The 22,613-nt window shown below is 34.6% G+C and overlaps 2 protein-coding genes across 4 annotated transcripts; both read left to right on the top strand.

The window, feature by feature from the left end:
* Positions 1-2,997: 2,997 nt before the first annotated feature.
* On the top strand, positions 2,998-9,405 carry LOC124919455. 3 transcript variants are annotated; one of them, XM_047459693.1, is made up of 10 exons: positions 2,998-3,077; positions 3,850-3,905; positions 4,118-4,279; positions 4,410-4,515; positions 5,274-5,456; positions 6,554-6,719; positions 7,884-8,203; positions 8,277-8,366; positions 8,532-8,567; positions 9,144-9,405. In XM_047459693.1, the coding sequence occupies exons 2-10, from the start codon at positions 3,891-3,893 to the stop codon at positions 9,200-9,202; spliced, it is 1,137 nt and encodes a 378-aa protein (XP_047315649.1). In that variant the 5' UTR covers positions 2,998-3,077; positions 3,850-3,890; the 3' UTR covers positions 9,203-9,405. The 3 variants fall into 3 exon arrangements, with proteins under 3 accessions (XP_047315649.1, XP_047315651.1, XP_047315650.1); XM_047459694.1 differs by having other exon boundaries at positions 3,048-3,077; positions 3,847-3,905; XM_047459695.1 differs by lacking the exon at positions 8,532-8,567.
* A 3,123-nt stretch (positions 9,406-12,528) lies between these two features.
* LOC124938936 lies at positions 12,529-13,174 on the top strand. Its single transcript, XM_047479459.1, has 2 exons — positions 12,529-12,867; positions 12,977-13,174. The coding sequence occupies exons 1-2, from the start codon at positions 12,529-12,531 to the stop codon at positions 13,172-13,174; spliced, it is 537 nt and encodes a 178-aa protein (XP_047335415.1).
* Positions 13,175-22,613: the final 9,439 nt, after the last annotated feature.

Raw genomic sequence — 22,613 nt, forward strand, 5'->3', positions numbered from 1 at the left:
GGTTTTTTAGAGTAGTAGGCAAAGGTAGGAATATGAAGGGTTATTAGGTTAAATGTGAAGTCGAGTTCATCGACAAGCGAATCGTCTAGACATTCTTTAACGAGCATGATATTTTCTTCAATTGTCCATGGAGAGTTCTAAAGGACCATATCACAATAACTGAGTTTGTAAATCTCATTTTAAATAGGTCATTTGAGAGTTTTATCAAAGTTGGGCTCTCTTTAGGATGACAATGACCTCCCAAGCAATTTTGTACTATACAAATAGTTTTCCTTGTCAAAATTTATGCAAAGAGCTTGAGTACACGATGACAAAAGAAATGGGAACATGGTGAATGCGAGTAATCACTCAAAGATTATTTTAGTAACACAAAGCTTAAGAGTCTAGTAAAATACTTACATGTCACAAAGATTCAATATTTTCAAACCTTTAGATAGCAAGTCCCAAGAATGTAGGTTATTTTATAGCTGATAATGTGAAGGATAAAATAGTGAACAAATATTAGGTAAGTGACGAGAATGAACAATAATAATAGAGTAAGTGAATTTTCTCATAAAAAAATATATAACTTAGTTATGAGATTCAACCCTTATATATATATATATATATATATATATATATATATATATATATATATATATATATATATATATATATTTATATTTATATTTAGGAAGATAACATCACTCTACTCATTATTTTTATTTTATTTAAGACGTTTGAAGGGTACATTATTATTAAAATATTTATAATCTATATCATATTATCATTAATATGATAAAAATTAATAATAAAAAACTTTTTTTAAAAAAATATATAATTAAATTTTATCTTTATAATACATGAATTTATTTATTTGTATTAAACACACACTATAATAGCTCACTTTCATTTGAAATTTCTTAATTAGAGTGAGATATGACTTGAGTAATTTGCTAGCTTCATAAATTAAATATAAAATAATTATAATTAAAAATAATTTTATTTTATTTAAAAATATTAATGATAATAATGTTTAAAAAATGGTCCAATTTTTAAGAATACATTAGCGGGCCAAGAGATCTGCTGGATTGGATTATTAGATTTCGGGAGTCCCACCATGTGATAATAATATCATTTTTCTTCAATAAAACAAATATAATTTAAATCAATAACAAATTAATAACATAGTCAACATTTAAAAAGAATAAGAAATAGATACTAATATAATTGTTGTGTTTTTATTTTATTATAACATTTAACTATCATTCTAAAAATAATTTTATATTTCTGATCCAAATACAAATATAAATACACATGTATATATCACAATTGAATTATAAATACTAATTTACATCAAATTCGCCTTAATTATCATTTGAATTGTCACACAATTTATCAATTAAATTATCACACAGATTATAATTTAAAGCTCAATTTTAATTCAAATTATCTTGTTTGGATTACTTTTTTATTTTTTATTTAACCAACTAAAATAAATTATTATATTTTTTATTATAATACAAAATTGTAACCATTATATGTTTTCAATATTACATAAGAGACAAAGAAAAAAAAATTCTGCTCAAGATACCACCAAACTTTGTGATAGATCAACGTAATCTTCATCTCTAACTAAACAAACTTATAAATACAAAATATCACAATTTAATATATTTATATATTTTTAGTTATTTCTTTATAATTATATAAATTTTAATATATTAAATTATTAATTTGTAAAAGAATATTCTAAAATTATATATATATATATATATATATATATATATATATATATATATATATATATAATAAACTTTTATATATAAAAAATACTAACTTTTAATATAAAAATTAACTTTATAAAAATATTAAAGGAGTGTTTGGTAACTATGGAATTAGAATTAGGGATCCATTTTCTAGGATTGAAAATATTTAAAATTAAGAATTAAAATTAGAATTAAAATAGAATTCTGTGTTTTATAATTCTCAAATTTATTTTTTTTAGTAAATTTATTTATATGTTTTCTAAATAAAAATATTTTATTATTTTATCATCTAACACTGTTAAGTTAAATAGATAATTATTATTTTTAGTTTAAAAAATTAAAGGTAGAATCAATATATATTTATATATTTTAGTTTAGTAACTTAATATTTTAATATTTTAAACTAATATTTTTTAATTTAGAAGTTATATACTGAATCAGAATTTTGTTTTTTTAATTTAGAAAGTTAACTTGTGGAACTGATATTTTTTTTCATAAGAATTGGCATTTAAACAAAAGTTATTGATACTTGAACTATCCTAAATTCCTAATTGACGGTGTCAAACAAATATTTTAATAATATATATTATAATTATTTTTATTACCAATTCATAATTTTTTTTAAACATATTAATTTGAAAATGTCAATGTCAATTCTAATTAAATCATCCAAACATATGTATCAAACAATATATATTGTTTGATTGGGAGAAGAAATTGTGATTGAGAAAATTTTAGAAGAATTATATGATGCAATGTAATTCGATGAAAAATTAACAAATTTTCTTTTTATTTCTTGTAAATCGGTGATTCAAATAGAACCGATTTCGAGTGTAAATTTTGATACTCAATAGAGTTCGAGCGTAAATTTTGATACTCAGTAGAGTTCGAGCGTAAATTTTGATAGTCAGTCGAGTTAGATATAATATATGAAAGCCGTAAAAAAAAGTAAAAAAAAAATCTAGAAGAAATGAAAAGAAACCGCTAGATGTAGGCGTCTGGTTTTGATTATTTTTGCCCTTTCTTTTCTCTCTCTACTCTGTCCTCTTCAGTCTACCGTCTTCACAGTCTCTTCCATTTCTGTCTGTAAAGTATTTCATACTTCATTGTCTACAAAGCCCGTCTCAATGGATGCGTGCTCCACGGATTTCTCCATATCTCATTACTGTAAATACTGATACCTTTCTCTCTCTCTTTCTCTCTCTCTATATATACATACATACATATATATGTATATACATACATGTGCGTGAAACTAAATGCAGCTTTTCTTCATTGCAGAATTTGAATCCAACACTCGAAGGAAGATCAAACTTCATTTTGGAATATGTACGTTCTTATTATACCTAATTTCTGTGTAGTTCGTTTCGTGATAGTACGTTCCTGTTGAATCCGAAGCTCATCGTAGCTAGGTTTTAAGTTAATCGTGTTGTAGGTTTTCTAAGTTGCTTTATTGCTAGATCTTATTATCTTGCTGCAAAAATTCATGTTATAGGTTTTTTAATGGAACTTAACTTGAAAAACTCATGTACAACTTCTTTCTATGAATTTGTTGGAAAAAGTTTGAATCTAGAGCTTGTTTCTTTTTGTATTAGAAGGAATCGATTTCTTTGGATTCTTTTCAATTAGTGTTGTGAGTTTCAAATACTATCAATTGTGTTAAACTCTCTCAGTATAAGGTGCAGTATTTGAATTTTAGTATTTTTTTTTTTGTTTAATTGAAGTTGTGAAGGGTGCTCTTTTTAGTTTCTTTGGATTATTTTCCATTAGGATTATGAAGTTTGGTAAATAGTATGGAAAAATATGTGAATCTATGAGGTCTTCTAAGAACAATTAGCTTTTAGAGACTGCTGGAGATTTTCTGCTATAAGGAAAGTTGAAACATTTCAGCATTATGTTAATGCTTCCATTTGTTGGGTTCTAGAATCATTAATGGTTTGTTGATAACCATTATCCTATTGAGCTACTGTTTTTTTTTTTATTATTATTGGTTTTGCTTACTGGCTAATCTCTATTTGATTTACTCTAGTTTATGTTTTTGGTGTGCTCCCCATTTCTAGTTGCTTCCATTTATACATCATTTTTGTTTTTCTCTTAGCAGAATTTCCTATTGATGAAGCTGGCAACTATAGTTTAAGCAAGATGAAGAGTAAACAGGTGCTCTTTTGTTGTTATCATCACTTCATGTTTGCTGCTTTTGCTCTTAGATCCTTAAGGCCACAATTATATCTTTCAAGACATCATATGGTTTCCTTTTCTTTTACTTCCTGGAGAAATTTCCTTATCCATTAAAGTTCTATATGGTTTCTCTCTTTTTGTGTGTGTCTTTGTTGTGGGTCAGCTTGAATAATTTTGGTAAGGTTGTACAGGATTTTCATAATACACCTGAAACACAATCATCAACTCAAATGTCACACGAGTCCCATGGTGATCTGCTGAATAATCCAACAGAAGCTCCAGTAGTAGACTCATGCTCTGTTTCTGTTTCAAGCAGCGAGAACAGAAAGGTTTCACGTGAAGATATAGAACTTGTAAGAGTTGGTTCTAGTTAGAGCATTACTTATTTTCTGGGAAATATGGTTAGGTGATTCCATTAGAGCAACTTGTCTCTTCTCAGTATTTTACTTAAAGTTACATTTATTCTTTGATGATTTGGTGCAGGTCCAGAATTTGATAGAGCGGTGTTTACAGTTGTACATGAACAGAGATGAGGTGGTAAAAACTCTCTTGAGTAGGGCTAGGATAGATCCTGGTTTTACAACTTTGGGTGAGAGCATTTATCTTTTGCAAGTTCTTTCTAGCTAAATACGTTTTATGAAATACTTAAAATCGATAGTGGGAAGTTATGTTTGATTCCCACTGAAAGCACCTTGAATTGAAGTGGGAAGTTGTGTTAGCCTCTTCCAGGAAAAAAACCCTAGTCTGAAAGAAATCCAGTGGTTTTTACGTTCGTCATTCCAAAGCCTGGTTCAGGTGTTTGTCAACAATTACCATTTTTACAACTTCCATTTACTAGACATACCTATGTCCTTTTTTTAATTAATATTTTTTGAGCAAATGAATTCTTTATATTAAAATACCTATGTCCTTTTTATATCCTAGAAAGATTGGTGTGAAAATGATGGAATATGTGTCATCTTAAGTCCTTTAGTAGCATAGCAAAATTCATTTGAGTCAATACAACAGTACTCATTTTTCTGCAGCCATACACTCAGTACTTGTCCCAAAATTTGGGCTGCCCTAAGCGAAAAAAGAAGAATTGTTCTTATTTTTTATATGTTATATTGAAAACATATATAATAGTTTTGTATTGTAATTAACAAAAGTAATCTAGTTTAGTTGGTTAAATGTTATGTTAATGTATATTATGGTCCTAGGTTCAAACCTTGTTAGTTCATTTTTAAAATTATATTTTTAGGGTGCCCAGGGGAGGGGGGTGGCGGCTGTCTATGTGGCCTCACCCCATAACCGGCCCTGCATACACTAGTAGTTTTAGCTGATTACATGTTTTAAAATCAAATGCAGTGTGGCAAAAACTGGAAGAAGAAAATGCTGAATTTTTCAGGGCATACTACATAAGATTAAAATTGAAGAAACAGATTATCATGTTCAATCATCTGCTCCAGCACCAGTATCATATGATGAAATATCCAATGCCTCCAAAGGTTCCTCTGGCCCCCATTCAAAATGGAATCCATCCAATGCCAGGTAAATTATCGCTTCAGATCTTTTGACCTTAAGAATTTATGAACTTGTAGTGGGTATGGTTGGATCTCTTTCATTTCAAGCAATGTAATGATATGGCGTCTTATGGTGTCGGGCTTTAATTGAAGCATTTCTCAGAAGCTATCAAGATTCTTTTATTATTTATTTATTTGATTACTGTTCAACATACTGCAATAGAGTGCGGTACTGGTATTCTTTGGCTTGAACTTTTGTTTGGCTGTTTTGGAAGATTCTTCTCGTTTCTTAAGAAAATAACAACAAAAAAAGTCAGGGTTCAAATCATGCTTTGACCTCAATTACAAGCATAAGCATAAACAAACTCAAACAAACATTCAGCTTACATGATGATTGTTGGTCTTCATAATTTCATTGCTCTTAATCCCCCATTTTTTACAGAGGAGTCAATTCTAGTGAGAGTATTTGTAATCCCTCTCCATCTTCTAAGCACTGAAAGACCACTTGAATTGATAGCTTTCCAAACTACATCCTCATTCATCCTTGGCTTTTGAAAAACTCTTGCATTCCTTTCTCTAAAGTTCATATACCAAAACACCAAAATAACATTTGAACAGATCCGTGAAGAAACTTTTCTTTCATGTCATCTGATAAACCACTTTGATATCATCCCATTTCTTCGGCTCATTAGTCACCATCATTCAATTAGAAAGAACACCTCACAAAGAACATGACTGCGAGTTTCCAAATCATTGCAACACAACAAGCAATCAGTGTTAGCAATTTGCATGTACCTGCTCAGTTTATCCTTGTTATGAAAAGCAAGCCACAAAAGGATTTGATTCCTAGGAATAACCTTAGCCGACCAAACAGCCTGCTACTAATCAATTTTACTTCAACTCTTAAGGAATCTCAAGCAAGACTTGTGACAAGCAATGAATTTCTCTCCACAATACACTTCCATGAATCACCCCTCTCCTCGCACAAAACCAGTTCATCAACAGTTCCAGTTAGATTCACCTTCTTCTAAATGTGCCTATTTTTCTTTTTTCTTTTGTTCAGTTAGATGAGGCTGCTTTTTCTTATCATACATTGTTGTTGATCTCAGCTTATTTTCAGTGCAGTTAACAATTTACCCATGGGATACCCTGTTCTACATCAACCACCAGTTCCAGTACCTGGGCAACCTCATCTTGACTCTATGGGCAGTGGATTATCCAGTTGTCATGTGGTAAATGGAGTTCCTGCACCATGCAACTTCCATCCAATTCGAATGAATTCTATGAATGAGTAAGAATGCTTTCTCATAATTGTTATGTCTATTTCTTTGCACTTATTCATTACCGGACATGCTTTTACTGTGTCAAGAAGGAATCTGTTCATATGCTCTTGGTTTTTTTATTTCTAGGCAACTTTGGGAAAATAATAACTGGAAATTCTATCACTTTTTCAAAATTAATAATTGGAAATCTTCAAGAACCATTGCATTTATTAGGGGCGGTTAATTTGTTAACTGGAGTTACTTTTCTTGTTTTCTGTAAAACTACTATATAAGGCAGATTAGGCTTGAAATCTTGACATTCTTCTAGAAGATGTGCAATTTTTTTACCTCCCCTCCATAAGGAGGAGCGTAGTGGGCTTGACGAAGCTACCATGTGAAAATTTGAGGATGGTAAATGAAACTCGAAGTATGGGGTTGTTTGATGTAGTTTTGTTTTTAAAAAATAAATCATTGATGAATAGTTGCATTATTTGGGTTAAATGACTAAAATATCATTTGTATTTAATATTTTAAAATGTTCAAAAGAAAAAATAGAGTAAAGGGTATTTTAGTTGGTGATTTGGATGATTTGATTGATAATGAAGGGTATTTTATTATCAAACAAGGCCATATTTTTGATTGAATAAACTTCATATTCAAAACTATTCAAGAAAACAAGGAAGTTAATAGACGGCTATTAACAACCTAAGTAACTACTACTTTTAATTTTTTGTTTTGATAGAGAAAAGCCTGTTAGAGAAATTTTATTAATGAATCGGTTGGAACTACAAAATTGCTCTAACAGATAGAAAAAAACTCTCAAGCTACCTAAAAACCAAAAAGGACCTGGATAGAGCAGGATTTACCTTTTATAAAGTATAGTATAAATTTTAGATAAGATTAATAAACATTTTTATCAAGCCTTCAATCCCTCGATATCTAGAGGACTTCCACATATTCCTCTATCCAATGGTTAGTAGTAGGGTTGTAAGCTTGCTTTTTCTTCTTCTATAAATTTAGGAAGCTAGCATGACTCCCTCTTCAACTTAAGACGTTATAAGGTGAAATCGAACCCGTAACCTTTGGTCTCTTAGACACCTATTCTTACCATTTGAGTTGTAAGCTTCTTGTGAATTGGTTCATGTAATTCCAACCCTAATACATTAAAAAAAACATCTCTTTTGGTGGTGCAGTACTATGGCGATGGATTGCAATGCACAAGATGTAACAAATGCTATTATACCAAGCAGTGCAATGTCAGAAATGCCCTTGAGTCCTACTTCAGTAACATCCAGTGGTCATTTTCCATTCACTGCATCTGATATGTCAGGAATAGGGGTGGATACGTCTGTTCTTGATACTGCATTTACTTCTGATGTGGCTAGTTCAGTAGGATTGCAGCTCCATCCTGATAATGGGGCCGGAAATTCTAGAGAATCGCTCAGATCATTGGCTCAGATGCCATGGAACTTCAGCCTGTCTGATCTAACAGCTGATCTATCGAACTTGGGAGGTAAGAATTCAGCCTTGATTTCCAGCAGCTTTTTGAATTTATAAGAGTTATGTGTGAAATTATTTATTTGCAGATTTAGGAGCTTTGGGAAATTATCCTGGTTCTCCTTTTCTACCTTCTGATTCAGATATTTTACTAGATTCTCCAGAGCAAGATGATATAGGTAATTTTATTTATTTATTTATTTTTATTTATCTCTAGATTATTTGTTTTGCATCTAAATGGGGTTGGTTGGGTTCAGTCCAAATTTAAAAAAATATGATTAACCCATTTTAAAAAGAAATGAATTTTGAATTATTCTGTTCTCTTTTTTTACCTTCTGATTCAGATATTTTACTAGATTCTCCAGAGCAAGATGGTATAGGTAATTTCATTTTTTTCCTTTTTATTTTTTATCTCTAGATAGTTTGTGTTTTGCATTTAAAATAGTTTTCAAAAATAAATGAGTTGAATCCATTTTCAACCATTTGTTTGACCAATTTTAATACTCTATAAACATTATAATGAACATCTCACACTCAATTTTTATTTATAAAACTTTCACTAGATTTTTTTAACTACCTTGTTCAGTTTGGGTTATTTGAATATTATTCAAATTATCCACCAAAATCCAATCTTTTTATTATTCTATATTTCTATTATATAATAATACCTTTTAACTATTTTCCCCATATAACCCAACTTTTCATAATTTCAAATATTTTCCATATTTAAAAAATATAAATAAAGAGTGATTTTTTTTTTTTAAACTAGAGAATTCTAAATTTTTGTTATTTACAACAATTTGTTTTGCTCTTTATTAACAAAAGTAGAGTAGACATATAATAATATGGGTTGAATTAGATTAATCAATTTGATTAGCCCTAGATTAGTGTTGCAATGAAGTTAATAAAAAACAAAAAATCTGTTGATGCATTAATGTTGGTTAATTCGTTTACAGTGGAGGAGTTCTTTGTGGACTCAATCCCAGGTAACCAGTCAGACGAAGAGAGGCTTTAGGAGTAGTTTGGTATGTTTGATTTTGCTAATAAAAGTGTCTTTTTATAATAAGATATATTATTATATTACTGAGGCCAATTCCCCATACCAGAATGTTGTTTATGTCTCATGCATGTTTGTAGAATAACAGCGGATGGTAGGTTTTTTGTTGGGACTTTGCAGGATTCGATTATATTATATAGAGTAGTAGTTCATTATTAGTTTACATTTTTTTACTTAATAGTTTTCCAATCTTTGTTTACAGTCAAAGTCTTCTTTGCAGCTATGTTCGATTTGGTTTTAAGAGAGATTATCTAAAAAAATTGGTTTGGTTTTCAGAAATATTTAAAAAAAAATGGTTTGGAAGGTTCATTTGAATATATTTTTGGTTAATTTGGATACCTAAGCATTGAAGAATTAAATAGAGAATAATTATTTTTATGGTAAAAGTGCCAACAAGAAAGTACAGAGTGATACTAACTCTACCTTAAAATGCAGGTTTCAAACTTAAAATGTAGGAAACATCCTATCAAACATGCAGGAAACAGTAATTCATTTTCAACTAAAAAGGTTATCTTCAATTCAAATATCTATTCTCAAAACTTAAAAGAATATATTATCAAAATATTCTTTTTTATAATAATTTTTAATTTTTTCACTATTATCTATATATTTATCTAAAATTACAGATTGAACACATAATTTTACATCAACTTATTAATTATTTTTAAATTATAAATTAATTATTTATACACCTGCATAAAACAAATTAAACATTATTAAATAAACACATTATATTTCACAAACAAAAAATACAACAAAACAAACATTATTAAAACATACTTTCCACACATAAAATAAAATAGACGATTTATCAATTCTCGGAATGTCCTTTTCAATTTCTTAGTTATGTAATGGATTATTGGATTTTTCTGATTTTTTTACGTGTTTTATTTTATTAAAATTATTTTTATTATTTTTTTATTAATATTGTTTATTATTATAAATTTATAATACTTAAAAAATAAAAAATATAAATATAAACAAATTTAAATATAAGTTAATCATATAAACAAATTAAAATTATCATGAATTAAACATATAAATAAAATAAAAATAAATAAAAATAAAAATAAATAAAATATATAAACAAATTAAAATATAAATAAGTTATGTAAATTAATTAAAAACAAACTAAAAAGACTTAAATGAAAGTTTTGAAAACTTTTGAGTATGTGAACAGTGTCCCTACAAATTTGTGTTGGAAGAAGAGAGAATTTGCAGAAAAACTCAAAATGCAGGTGAGTTTACATGTGGATTGGAGAGCTAAAACTTATTATGAAGATGAGTTTGCAGATGAGTTGGAGATGATCTAAGTTCTTGGGTTCAAGTCCGCTAGATTTTTGTGCCTAGTTTTAAGTGTGTTTGTTGGCTACATATTTATATTCTTTATTATTTTTAAAAAATTTCATCCTCTTTTTTATATTCTATTTATTTATTTATTTTTATTTAAGTGAGTCTGTCCTCTTCACAAAAGGTAAGTTAAGATAATTATATATTGAAAAAATTATAATTAAAACTTTTACCTTAAAATTTGGACTAATCCAAATCTCATAAGGTTACAAACGTTTCTAGTTTCTGGGCAAAGTAAAGAAGGGCTTTTCATAATTGTAATGGCTAAATTTTCTTAAGCAGCTATAGCAAACTCAAAATTAGGGTGTAATAAACCACTCATGAGTAGTTTGGTTAAAGTTTGATTCGATTTCGGTCAAAATCGAATTCGAACTGAGTTCGAGCCAGCTTGTTTAAGATTCGGGTCGAATTCGAGCATAGATAAGACTTACTTGATGACTCGTTGAGTTTTTTTCAAGTTTAATTATATAATTTTTTTAATTATATTTACTTTTAATCAAAATTTGAAACATACTCATATTATATATGAGCTTATTACTTATTGGCATCCCCAAAATATATTTATAAATTAAAAAATACATGTTAATATAATATTTATAAGAAAATAAATAAATTTGATATTAATTTAATTATAAAAATATAATTTTTAAAAATCAAATTAAAATATAATTATACATATATGTCATAAAATTATTTTTATTTTATTATAAAATATTTATTAAGATATACCAAAATAATATTTATAAATTAAAAAATATATATATAATATAACACTTATAAATTATAAGGAAATAAATAAATTTGATATTAATTTAATTACAGAAACATAATTTTTGAAAATTAAATCAAAATATAATTTAACTGTAATTTAATATATGCAACTTTAATGTATTAGATTTTATAAGATATATATAAAATTAATTTTATTTTACTATAAAATATTTTATTTTTTAAAATAAATATAATAGAGTCTAATATGTTTTTAAATTTATCTTAAATACAATATACGACTTGAAAATATTCTTTTCAAACTTGCTTGAACATGAATTATGTATTTTATGTGTGTTCTTACGCGAACTAATACGGTCATTCTTACGTAAACCAAGTCCTAGTTAAGAAAGAGTTATGGGGCGTAAAACAAAAAAAAAAATGTAGAGGATTGTACGGTCCGATGAATGGAATCTCGACTTTTATTATGTTCTTTTTAATATAAAAAATTAATATATAAATATATTTAAATTCGAAGCCTTTCAAACCGAACTCGAGCCTATGGTTATTTGATCGAGCCGAGTTCGAGCTTATTATTGAAAACTCGGTCGAGCTCGAATTCGAGCTGAGCCAATAAAAAACGAGTCAAGCCGAACTCGAACTAGGGCTTGTTCGAGCTCGGCTCATCTCGTTTACACCCCTACTCAAAATACTAACACAAAGATAATAAAATTTTCATCTAAATGTTTCAAGCGCTCTAATGTTGTGTTTGGTATACAGAGTTGTCAAGTTAGAATTTTTATCAGAATTAAATTTAGATTAGAAATAAGTAGATTTGATATTTTAATTATAATATTATGTTTGGTAAAAAATCAGAAATAAATCCAGTAATAATTTTCCAGTGTTTGGTACTATAAAAACTGGACTTGAACTTAATGTTAGATTACCAAAATACCCTCCTTTTATTTTATCACTCCACCTTGTTCCAGCCTTAGTAAATATATCCCGCCCAAAATATTGTGTCAGATTCACAGTGTGTTCCCTTCGCTCAGCTCAAGAAGGTCGTTCCTCTCCACGGTAAGTATTCGCTCTGCTCAACTGTGGTTCTCCATACTAAATTTTTTCTCAGTTGTATGTTGTAGCTGTTTAGGGTTTGTGAAAGCGATATCTACATGATGTATTATCAATTTTTCTTCTAATTTTACAATTAGGAATTAAGGAAAATCATGAGTTCACGTGTGGAAAGTGTGAATGGGAAGGTTTCAACCAGAACCAAAAGATGTTGGTCTGATGAAGAGGACGCATTGCTTATTCAAATTCTTCTTGAATTACATAACACTGGGAAGTACAAAGAAGATCGTGAATTCAAGCCTGGGCTATTTCAAGCAACAGAAATAGAATTTGAACAAAGGATGCCCAATTGTGGGATTCGAGCTGATCCCCATATTTACTCACAAATTAAAACATTGAAAACACATTTTGGCACAGTTTACGACATGTTGTACGGGTCAACAAGTGGATTTGGTTGGGATTCCATCCGAAAATGTGTTGTTGTTGATAAACATGTTTAGGACTCTTATCTGCAGGTACTCAAACACTTGTAATGTTGTTATGTTCTTCATTGATAACATTATACCTTTTATATGTTTAATGTGTAATTTTGAAATTGTGTAGAGTCATAAGAATGCCGCTCCATTCAAGGACAAATCATTTTGCTACTTCAATGAACTTACAATCATTTTTGGAGTGGATCGTGCCAATGGGAATGGCGTTGTCGATTATGTCAATCGAGGGGATGAGCAGTTGGGTTATAATCTTGAAGATGACTTTACTGACCATATTTCAACACCTGTTTCTCAAAAATGCTACTGAAAGAAGCTCGCCAGAGGGAAGAACACCTAGCCGTAAGCGAAAAGTTTCCAAAGATGTCGACTTGGTTGAAAATGCAACCGGCAAGATTTGTAATGCAATTACCAACATTGAAGTGCGTAGGAAAAGGGGTTTGCTGAATGGTGAGCTTCTAAAGCTAGTTGGGTTGATATGTAGAGATCGCATGAAGGCATATCGTGTGATAGGTTGCAGCAAGGATACCTAAACCCAAAACTCTAAACCCTAAACCATAAACTCTAAACCCTAAACCATAAATCCTAAACCCTAAACCCTAAACCCTTCCCAACCAGCCAGAACATAAATAAATTGCTCATCCGGTGAGCATGCTGCTAAAACATTTTGAGCAATCTCCCCCTTTCTGTTCTTGTATCTAGGTTTGTCTGTTGAGGATACCCTAACATTTATGTATGTCCCATTTATGGCTCCTAAACAATTCTATCAGATCACAAAAAAAAATCAAATTAGGTTTATATAACTATTGACTGTATAAAGATAATGTGTTAGGATCGGGGACGCCCTTGGAGGACCGGGGTGTTTCCGGTTTTAGGAAGGGTGGCCGCTTACACAACACACAACTCTTTGGTAATAGTCCGGTTAGAGACTAAAACCTTTCTCAGCACTACACAACCTGTCACAGACTCTTGAACCGGGTTCAAGGGCGGAAATGTCTGTTTCAGGTTGAAGCAACGTTTGCGACTTTTAGATGATGTTTAAGAAGGAGGCTGTTTAACGTAGGTGAGTGACCGGTTTTGGAAGAACGATTAGTTTTGCGGTTTATGTTTAGAAAGAGCAGGAAATGAAAGCGAATGAAAGAACACAAGACACGGAAATTTGTTTATGGATGTTCGGAGCAAACCCTCCTACGTCACCCCTTCTTCTCAGGTTATGAGAAGGATCTCCACTAACTCTTTAGAGTTACAATCACACTTCCGGTCGAGCCCAACTTCGCTACTCGCCGGTTACACCAAAAACTCACACTTTGATGTAATACAACAACTTAACACAATAACACACAAGTGACTTCCGGTTTTAGGCAAACCGGTTTTAGAATATAAGACTTTATCTCTCTAGACTTTAATACTTTTATGATTTGTTTTCGTAATCCGTCACTTGCAGAACTGGCATTTAATGAAGACGATCCGTCTTCCTTTTATAGCTGAAAGTAGCTAACGGCTACTTTCTTCTCTCTCTTCTGGATTGGTTGATCGTCATCACGCCTGTTTGCAGAAAGATTGCTTGCACGCTTCAACTTCCTCAACACCTGACATTCATGCAGGTGACTCTGAACAGATGATGACATAGCCGGTTTTCAGATTGATACACGTGTTGAACATCCGCTTCCGGTCGTCAGCATCGGATCAACAAGGCATCATTGCTTTCCTCCCATGCTTCTGATCGGATCCGATTTTCTTTTATTCTTTCGAGACACGTTTCTTCCGTCATGATACGTCACTCTTAAGATTTGAATCTTCTGACTTTTGATCTGTACTTTCCGGTTTCTGTGTCTTGTGCATTATGATCCGGTTGGAGTATAGTCTTTTGTTCTTCGTTAACCGGTTGCTTGAGAGAGTGAAGCCGGTTCCTGTGATCCTTTAACTTGATCACTTTGAAGCCGGTTTCTTTGAAGTGGTAGCGACCGGTTCTTGTCGCCAGATTTCCGGTTCCGGTTTGTTAAGTACCTGCACATGAAATTCAACTTCTGTTTAGTTTGTCTGGCCGGTTCCAAAATTAATCTACTTAATTTTTCTATCAATTTCTCCCTTTTTGATTATTTAGAATAAATATTCAAAAATTGTAATGAGTGACCGGTTTTAAGAAAATTAACTTACTTAATTTTTCTATCAATTTCTCCCTTTTTGATTATTTAGAATAAATATTCAAAAATTGTAATTTGTGGCCGGTTTTAAGAATTTCTTTGAGAGAAACGTGTTTGTAAAACATAAGTTTGATTTTTGATAAGTGTATGTTTCTCAGAAAATTAGGTAAGATTGTATGTTTGAAAAACATAGAAAATATGTTTGAAAAACATAAAGGATAGCAAAATAACCAAGTTCTAAAGCACAGTAAAAACATAATTGTTCAAAAAAATAATTATAAAAGTAAAGTTTAGGGTTGGATGATCCCCCCTTGTCTTGCTCTTTTTCAAGTTCTTTCTCCAACCGTCTTCTTGCTTCTTCGTGCCGTGCTCTGTGTTCTCTGGCGCGTCTGTCGGCATCGATCAGCACACCGGCCCATACACTTGAATGACCGGTGACCTTTTTCTTAAGGTTGAAGTTGGCGCAAATTGGTTTTGGCGGTGGAGGAGGTGGAACAGTCAGAGGTCTGAAGCTTGGAGTTGCTGCAAGTTCTCCGGTTGTCCTTCTCTTCCGTCTGTTGAGTTCCTCCGGGTCTTCTTCTTCTTCCTCATCAAGCGGTTCCGCAATTATCGCAACCGGTGCGGCTGTCTTCTGCTCTGCCCGCTTCATCACGTTTTTGATAGCACTTCGTTTCTTCTTGTTCTTGTTCCTTGTACTCATGGAGTGGGATGATTGACCCTGTAACGGTTCCTGAGCGTTAGCCTGCTCCTCTTCATTGCATTGTTGGGCAAGCTCATGATCTTTATCTTCAAGTTCCTTCTGTAGCCATTCTCTTTCAATCTCTTCTTCTTGCAATTTCCGTGCGGTTTCAGCATCTTTTTCGATTTGAGTTTGGGTTGAGCCGACTTGAACCTTGGACATTTCCCCGATTTGAATTGCCATTGCTTGCAGCATGTCCAAAGGAGGAGCGGTTGCAGCTTTGACAGACTCGGAAATCATGGCTTGAACAGTTGTTTGCATAGTCGCGTCCATCATGGTTTGTAGAGAGTTCACCATTTTATCTTCAGCCACTGAGATTCTTTCTTCGGTTACTGCTTTAAAGTTCCCAAGGCATGAATCAACTGTTTCCACCACTGCTTGCTTAATTTGATCGATGTTCAGAGCTTTAACCGGTTGAGAGGCTTCTTGTTCCACGTTTTCAAAAGTGCCGGATGTTTCACCAGTTATAAAGAAAGGCTTACTCTGAAATAACTCAGGATTGTTGAATTGACGTTGGCAAGTATCCCACCATTTCTTGTCAAGACGATCGAAATTACGTACAAGCTTTTCTCGTACCCCAATAAATCTTTCGGCCATCTTCATTTCAATCGGTTCTAGATTCTTTCCTTGGATTTCTTGAAAGGCATTTTCAACTGCCTGTAACCGAACATTTTCAAGGATTACCGGAGCTTTGGAAAACGCCGGTTGGATTAGGTTGGTGTTGGCTAACTCGAGTGCCATCTCTTCTAGCTTGACAAGTGCGTCCCACTGCCTGTTTCCACTAAAACCTGGAAGCATGTCGGATAATTTGGTCTCGCATCGGAGCTTCACCCACCGGAGATATGGAGCTAGCGCTTCACTTGCACCTTTGTTCATGTCTTGAATAAATTCATCAAATAGCTCATTCTCTTGCTCTATGGTGTATTGATATTCATCTCCGGTTGTGGCTTCAGTCTGAGGATTGATCTGCAACGTGCCCGTTCCGGTTTCAGTTGTTTCTTCAAGAAGAATCCCTTTGCCTTTGTCTACCTGAGAGGAACCTTCTGGAGCTATCTTGCCTCCTGCGGGACCGGAAGGTTCCCGTTCTTCAATGTTTTCCTCCTGAGCCGGAGATGCAGTTTCTGTTGACTTGGTCGTCTCATCGACCGGTTGAATTTCTGTTTGATCAGGTATTTCAACCTGATTGTCTGGCTTCCGACGACTAGAGACGTCGTCTTCTTCGGTTTCTTTTGTGATCTCCTGGACCACATTCTGAATTGCTTCTGAGGCATTCAAGCCCACATCGGCTAATACCTCTTCGGCTTGCTTACTTGGTGACTTGGAGGTTGCAGATTGAACATTTCCTTCTGCCTCCTCCTTCGAATTTGACTTGTTCTCCTCGCTCCCCGAAGATTCGGTTTGCTTTGGAGAATCGGATGGGATGGGAGTTGGGACAACGGTGTTGATTGGGATGGGCTGAAAAACATCTGCGGTTCTTTCCGGTGGATTATCCGAGGAAAGCGTTTTCTCGGACTCCGCCGGTTTCCTTGAGCTTTTCTTTGCTGATACTTTCTTCCTTCTTTTCGGTTCTGGTGGAGCTTCTGCCTCAACCGCTTTTCTTGACGGTTTCCTTTGTCTTGTCTCTTCTTCAACTGGAACCGATGAACTGGCTCCCTTAGATGACTTGGTCTTTGAGGTTTTAGGTTTTATCGTCTTCTCCGGTTTTTCTGCCACTGACTCAGAGTCAAGAATGTTGGAGATCGGAAGCGGTATGCCTTCACCTAGTTCCACGTTAAGGAACTCAAGGATTTTAACGATTTGCATGGCATAGGCCTACACCTGGCCATCTTTCTTAATCACCATCTGACAGAACTCTTCGTATAAAACGTATCCCCAGTCTACCTTGTCGCTGCGAACAATGGCTAACAGCATTCTAAGCTTAAGCTTTGTGAGGTTATCGAAGTTACCTCCCTTTCCTTGGAGCGATTTGGCGATGACGGTCACCAACCATCTGTATTCCGGTTTTAGCTTGATTTTCCGGCTGTTGTGGATCACCAGATCCTGACCTGAGAAAGATACAACCAACCGGGCAGCATTTGACTCTGCTTCGGTTAGGTCGAACTTTAGGTCTGAACCTGTGTTGGGCAGACCAAGGGCTTCCGCAAAGATTTCTTCAGTTATAAGGACAGCCTTCCCGTTGACAGTAGCCGAGATCTTTCTCTTCAACAGTGTCGCCGTTGCTAAGAACTCCGTCACCGCCGCCGGATAGATGGTGAACGGACCAGAGAGGAACTTCTCCAACCCAGATTCTCGAAGAAGTTGAAGAACAACCTTGTTCTTGTCGTCAGCGTGCTCGTCAATGTCTGCGAAATCTACCTGCAACATCCATTGAAATGGGGCTTTGCCTAGATCCATGATAGTTTTGAAAGAAGAAGATGAAGATTGATGATGATCGGAGAGAGGAGATCTTTGGAGTTCTGGAAATTTTTAGAGAGAGAAAGCACGTGTGTTGAATGGACTGATTTGAGTTTATATAGATGGCGGTTCCAGGCGGTTTTGAAGATGAACCGTCAATTTGATGTTTTGGCGCCAACTTTCCCTCCAAAAAGTTACTGCCGTAATTTTCGGCGGTAAAAGCGGGAATTCGATGGGCGGTAAATTTTGAGAGGTAAAACCATGGGCGGTTACATTTTCAAATTTTCATTTTTGCTCGAAGTTCCGGTTTCTCTTGAAGTTTTGTTAGCCGGAGATTGTTAGGTTAACTTTTAAGTTTTAGTTTGAAAACCGGAAAGGAAAACATTGAATGAGAAAACCGAAGACTCGTTAAGAATTGAAATATTTCATTAATAGAGGAAATGATTAACATATGAGCGGTTCTGGTCGTACAACAAAATGACCAGAAACCAGAAAGAAAATAAAAGAAAGAGATTTATTCAGTAAACCATCCTCCTTCCAACCTCCTTTCATACCATTTGTCGATGGTGTTTTGAGGAGACCGTTCCTCAATCCTACACATACACTTATAGATCATGTCTATGGTGATGGTGTTGAAGGATCCAACCGGAACACCTTTTCCAAGGTTGCGACGCTTGGACATGAGAAACCGGGTGATCTGAGGAGCATAACTGATCCTTCCTCTTTTTCCGGTCATAAGCTGCTTCAGCTTATTGAAAAGATAGGTGGACCAGTTGATGTCGGTTTCGCGAATGATGGCTATCATAATATCGAATGCCTCCCGGCTGTAGTTTTGGTTAGGCATTCGGCCTATGATAGACCGTTGGACCAAGTCTTGAAAGACTTGGTAATGGGGAGCGAGGTCTTCTTTCTTTCCAAAATCCTTAACAGGAGCGTAGGAAGAGGAGAAGATCTTGAAAAAGATTTCCTTAGCCGGTAGATGCGGTGTCGGAAAATCAGAGAAACCTTCCGTTGGAAGGTGAAAGAATGTGGCAAATTCCTCCTCAGAAAACTGGAGGAACTGACCGTCGATGATGGTGCGAATACTGCCATCATCCAGAACGTGACCATTGTTGAAGAATTCGCACACCTCATCCACGAGGATAAGGTCCGAACCCTTTAGGAAGCCTTGCAGGCCAGAAGCTATGATATGCTGAAAGATGCATTCATAGTAAGAACTGTGTTTGATGTCCTCAAAGTCGATGATCAGGGTGTTTCTTATCTCAGCAGACATGATGATGAAGAGTGAAGAAGGCTTAGGAGAGTTCTTGAGCTTTTGAATTTTTAGAGAGAGGAATGCTTGAAGGCGTGATTTGAAAAATGGAAGTTGAGCCCCTTTTTATAGCCTGGAATGAGTGAGATCATTTAATGAGAGGATTTGAAAATCTAGCCGTTTATGCTTAGTCATTAATGATTTTGTGATTTTCCAAGAGAATAAAAGCAAGTCTTGTCAAATCAAGTCAGGCATGCTCCTTGATAATGAGAATTTATGTCTCCAAGAGTAGAATGATTTATTTTTAATACGACGCATTGAATGTTGTAGATTTTTGACTTGGAAAGGAAGGAAATCTGTTTCATTAATTGAAGTACAAAAAACCGGTATTACAGCAAAAGTACCGGTTTTGTAAGAACAGGATAAAAGAAGAGAGGAAAGACAGGTTTAAACATTTGATGACTCAGCCGCTTGAGCATTTGAAGCCTCAGCCGCTTGAATTCTTCTGGCTTTAACCGCTTCCCACCGGTCGATCATCTCTTGTACTCGTTCTTTGGTGAGTACGTGCCTTGGGTGCAGAGTGACGAAGGCTCCGTCGTGAATCTCCAGACTTGCGCAGAAACCGCTCAGCTGAGGAGCGTAGCCGGTTTTGTTGGAGAGAATCATCTTCTTCAGGTTACTGAAGATGATCCAGGACCAGTTAACCGGTGTCCCAACCGTTACAGCGATCATCATCTCAAAGACCCTTTGAGTGTAATAGTAACTTTTCTCTCTGCACAAGACAGATTTTCCCAGAATCTCGCAGAGAATCTGGTACTTGTGAGAAAGTTGACTCTTAGCACCCCAGGGTTTAACCGGGATGTCAGATCCAGAGAACCGGCGACACATCTCTTCCATTGTCACCGGAGAATAGGTTAGGTCGGTTACCCCTTCATTGGGTAAACCGCAGTAGACAGCGAAATCCGTCTCGCTGAAAAGGAATTTTTGACCGTAAACCTGTGCAACGAGTATATCTCGATGCACTTCTTTCACGGTTTCGAACAGTTCTTCGACTACAAGGTAGTCGATGATGAACCTGTTCTCAAGGAAGCTTCTTAGCCCACTCCTTTCAATGGCTAAGAACATTTCCCTGACTTCATGATCCTCATATTGGTAGATTGATTCGAAATCTGCCAATAGGATCTTCTTGGCTAAAGGGTTGGAGTTCATGTTTGTTTTGAGAGAGAAAGAGGATTTTATCTCAAGAGTTATGCTTGTGAATAGTGAGCTTGTGATGTTTTGACAAGGATTAAGCATGGTTTATATAGCCCGGGGATTCGGCTTGGTCTTTAATGAAGTTAAGCATGCCTGATGATGTCATCAGCTATTAAATAGACTTAACTTGTTGAAGTAACTAATGGTTATTTCCAAGGTAAATCTAATAATTACTAAGATAGCAATGATGAAAAATATCTATTGACAAGATGTAAGTCTCCCTCTCTTGATGATGGACACATGTTGTTAGAAAATAAACCGTTAAGTCATATCAAGTATATTAATTGGTTTAAATATAACAAGAAGGTGTTGTAGCGTAGTGGTAAACACCCATGCCTGTCACACATGTGACCAGGGATCAAATCTCATCGACAGCAAATAATATTTAAAGTTTTGCTATTTCAGGGAAGCTGAGCAAAATCCGAAATTTACCTATAGGTCGCCGATTGAATATCAAACCGGCCAGAAGAAGCTATGAAAAACCTAAAGTCATCCGGAACCGGCTAAAGAAACCTAACCGGTCAAGCTACCAAACCGATCAAGAGTATTCGGTACGTGACCGCACAGAGAAAGGATCGGCCAAAGCTCAAAACCGGAATCATCAGGAACAAGGAACCGGACCGGATGAACAAGAGAACCGACTGAAGAAAACCTAACCGGTCAAGCTACCAAACCGATCAAGAATATTCGGAATGTGACCGCACAAAGAAAGGATCGGCCAAAGCTTAAAACCGGAACCATCAAACAGCCGATCATCCACAAGACAAGAATAACCGGAAGAAGTCCGGTTACTTCACTACCAAAAGACATTCGGCCAAGTCAAGAGGCCGACTAGTACAAGAAGACACTTTGGGTATCTGTTGAGAATGATACCAAAGGAACAGACTGAATACTTCCATATCCATGCAAGTCTGAGGAAAGACTGTAGGCTGCAGAAAACAGTACTACCGGATCCTTCTACTTCGGGATAAGCCAGAAAGGAAATCTTCAAAGTACAGACAACTGTCCAAGCAGACAGTGCCTACATTGAGTAAAAGACAAACCCAGCAGGTTTGCTTTAACAGACCGGCAGGTCTGAAACAGGATGCCAGGTCTGAGATTGACCGTCAGGTCTGAGGAGACAACCGGCAGGTCTGAGACACTGAATCACTGCACCTCTGATCAGCCAATCAGATTCAAGGCTTTGAAATATGACCGTTGGCATATTTCACCTATAAAAGGAGGCAGTTGCAGAAGAGTAAATGTGGGACAACGCAGCAACAAAAAGTGGGACATTAAGTGAGACAAGTGAAGCGTTGAGAGCATTTACTACAAGTGATAACAGTGTGGTATTCTAAGAAAGCCTAAGTGCTAAATTCTAAGTGTGTGTTACAATTTCGGTGTAAATTGTAAGAGTGTTATCGAGCAGGAAATAAGTCTCGATCGAATTATATTTGTATTCCTTAGTGAATATCCTTCTCGCGGTTTCGAGAGGAAGGGGTGACGTAGGAGTTTTATCTCTGAACATCCATAAAATCTGTTGTGTTATTTACTTTCTGTTGGCTTCATTACATAACCAACTAACCTAAACCATACCGCTCCAAACCAACTCCATACTGACCATACCGAATATCCAGATAACCGAAACCGACCCACCATTCTTCAAATCTCTATCATTCGAAACCGACTCCGCCTATCATACACGTGTACCGCTTCAACTTGAAAGCAAACCTCTTCCGCGCTTGAACCTAGTTCAAGGGTTTGTGACAGGTTGTGTAGTATTGAAACCCCGGTGTTAATCTCTAACAGGATTAATCACCACCCTACGAGTGAGAACCGCTAACCGGTCCAACCCCCGGTCCACCAGCGGCGACCTAGATCCTAACAATTGGTATCAGAGCAGATAGTTTCAATACTCAAGCAAACATGTATCAGGATAGGCCTCCAATGCTAGAAGGTGATGACTTTGCCAACTGGAAGGCACGCA

The sequence above is a fragment of the Impatiens glandulifera genome, chromosome 1 (assembly GCF_907164915.1).
Source record: "Impatiens glandulifera chromosome 1, dImpGla2.1, whole genome shotgun sequence".
Classification (NCBI taxonomy): domain Eukaryota; kingdom Viridiplantae; phylum Streptophyta; class Magnoliopsida; order Ericales; family Balsaminaceae; genus Impatiens; species Impatiens glandulifera.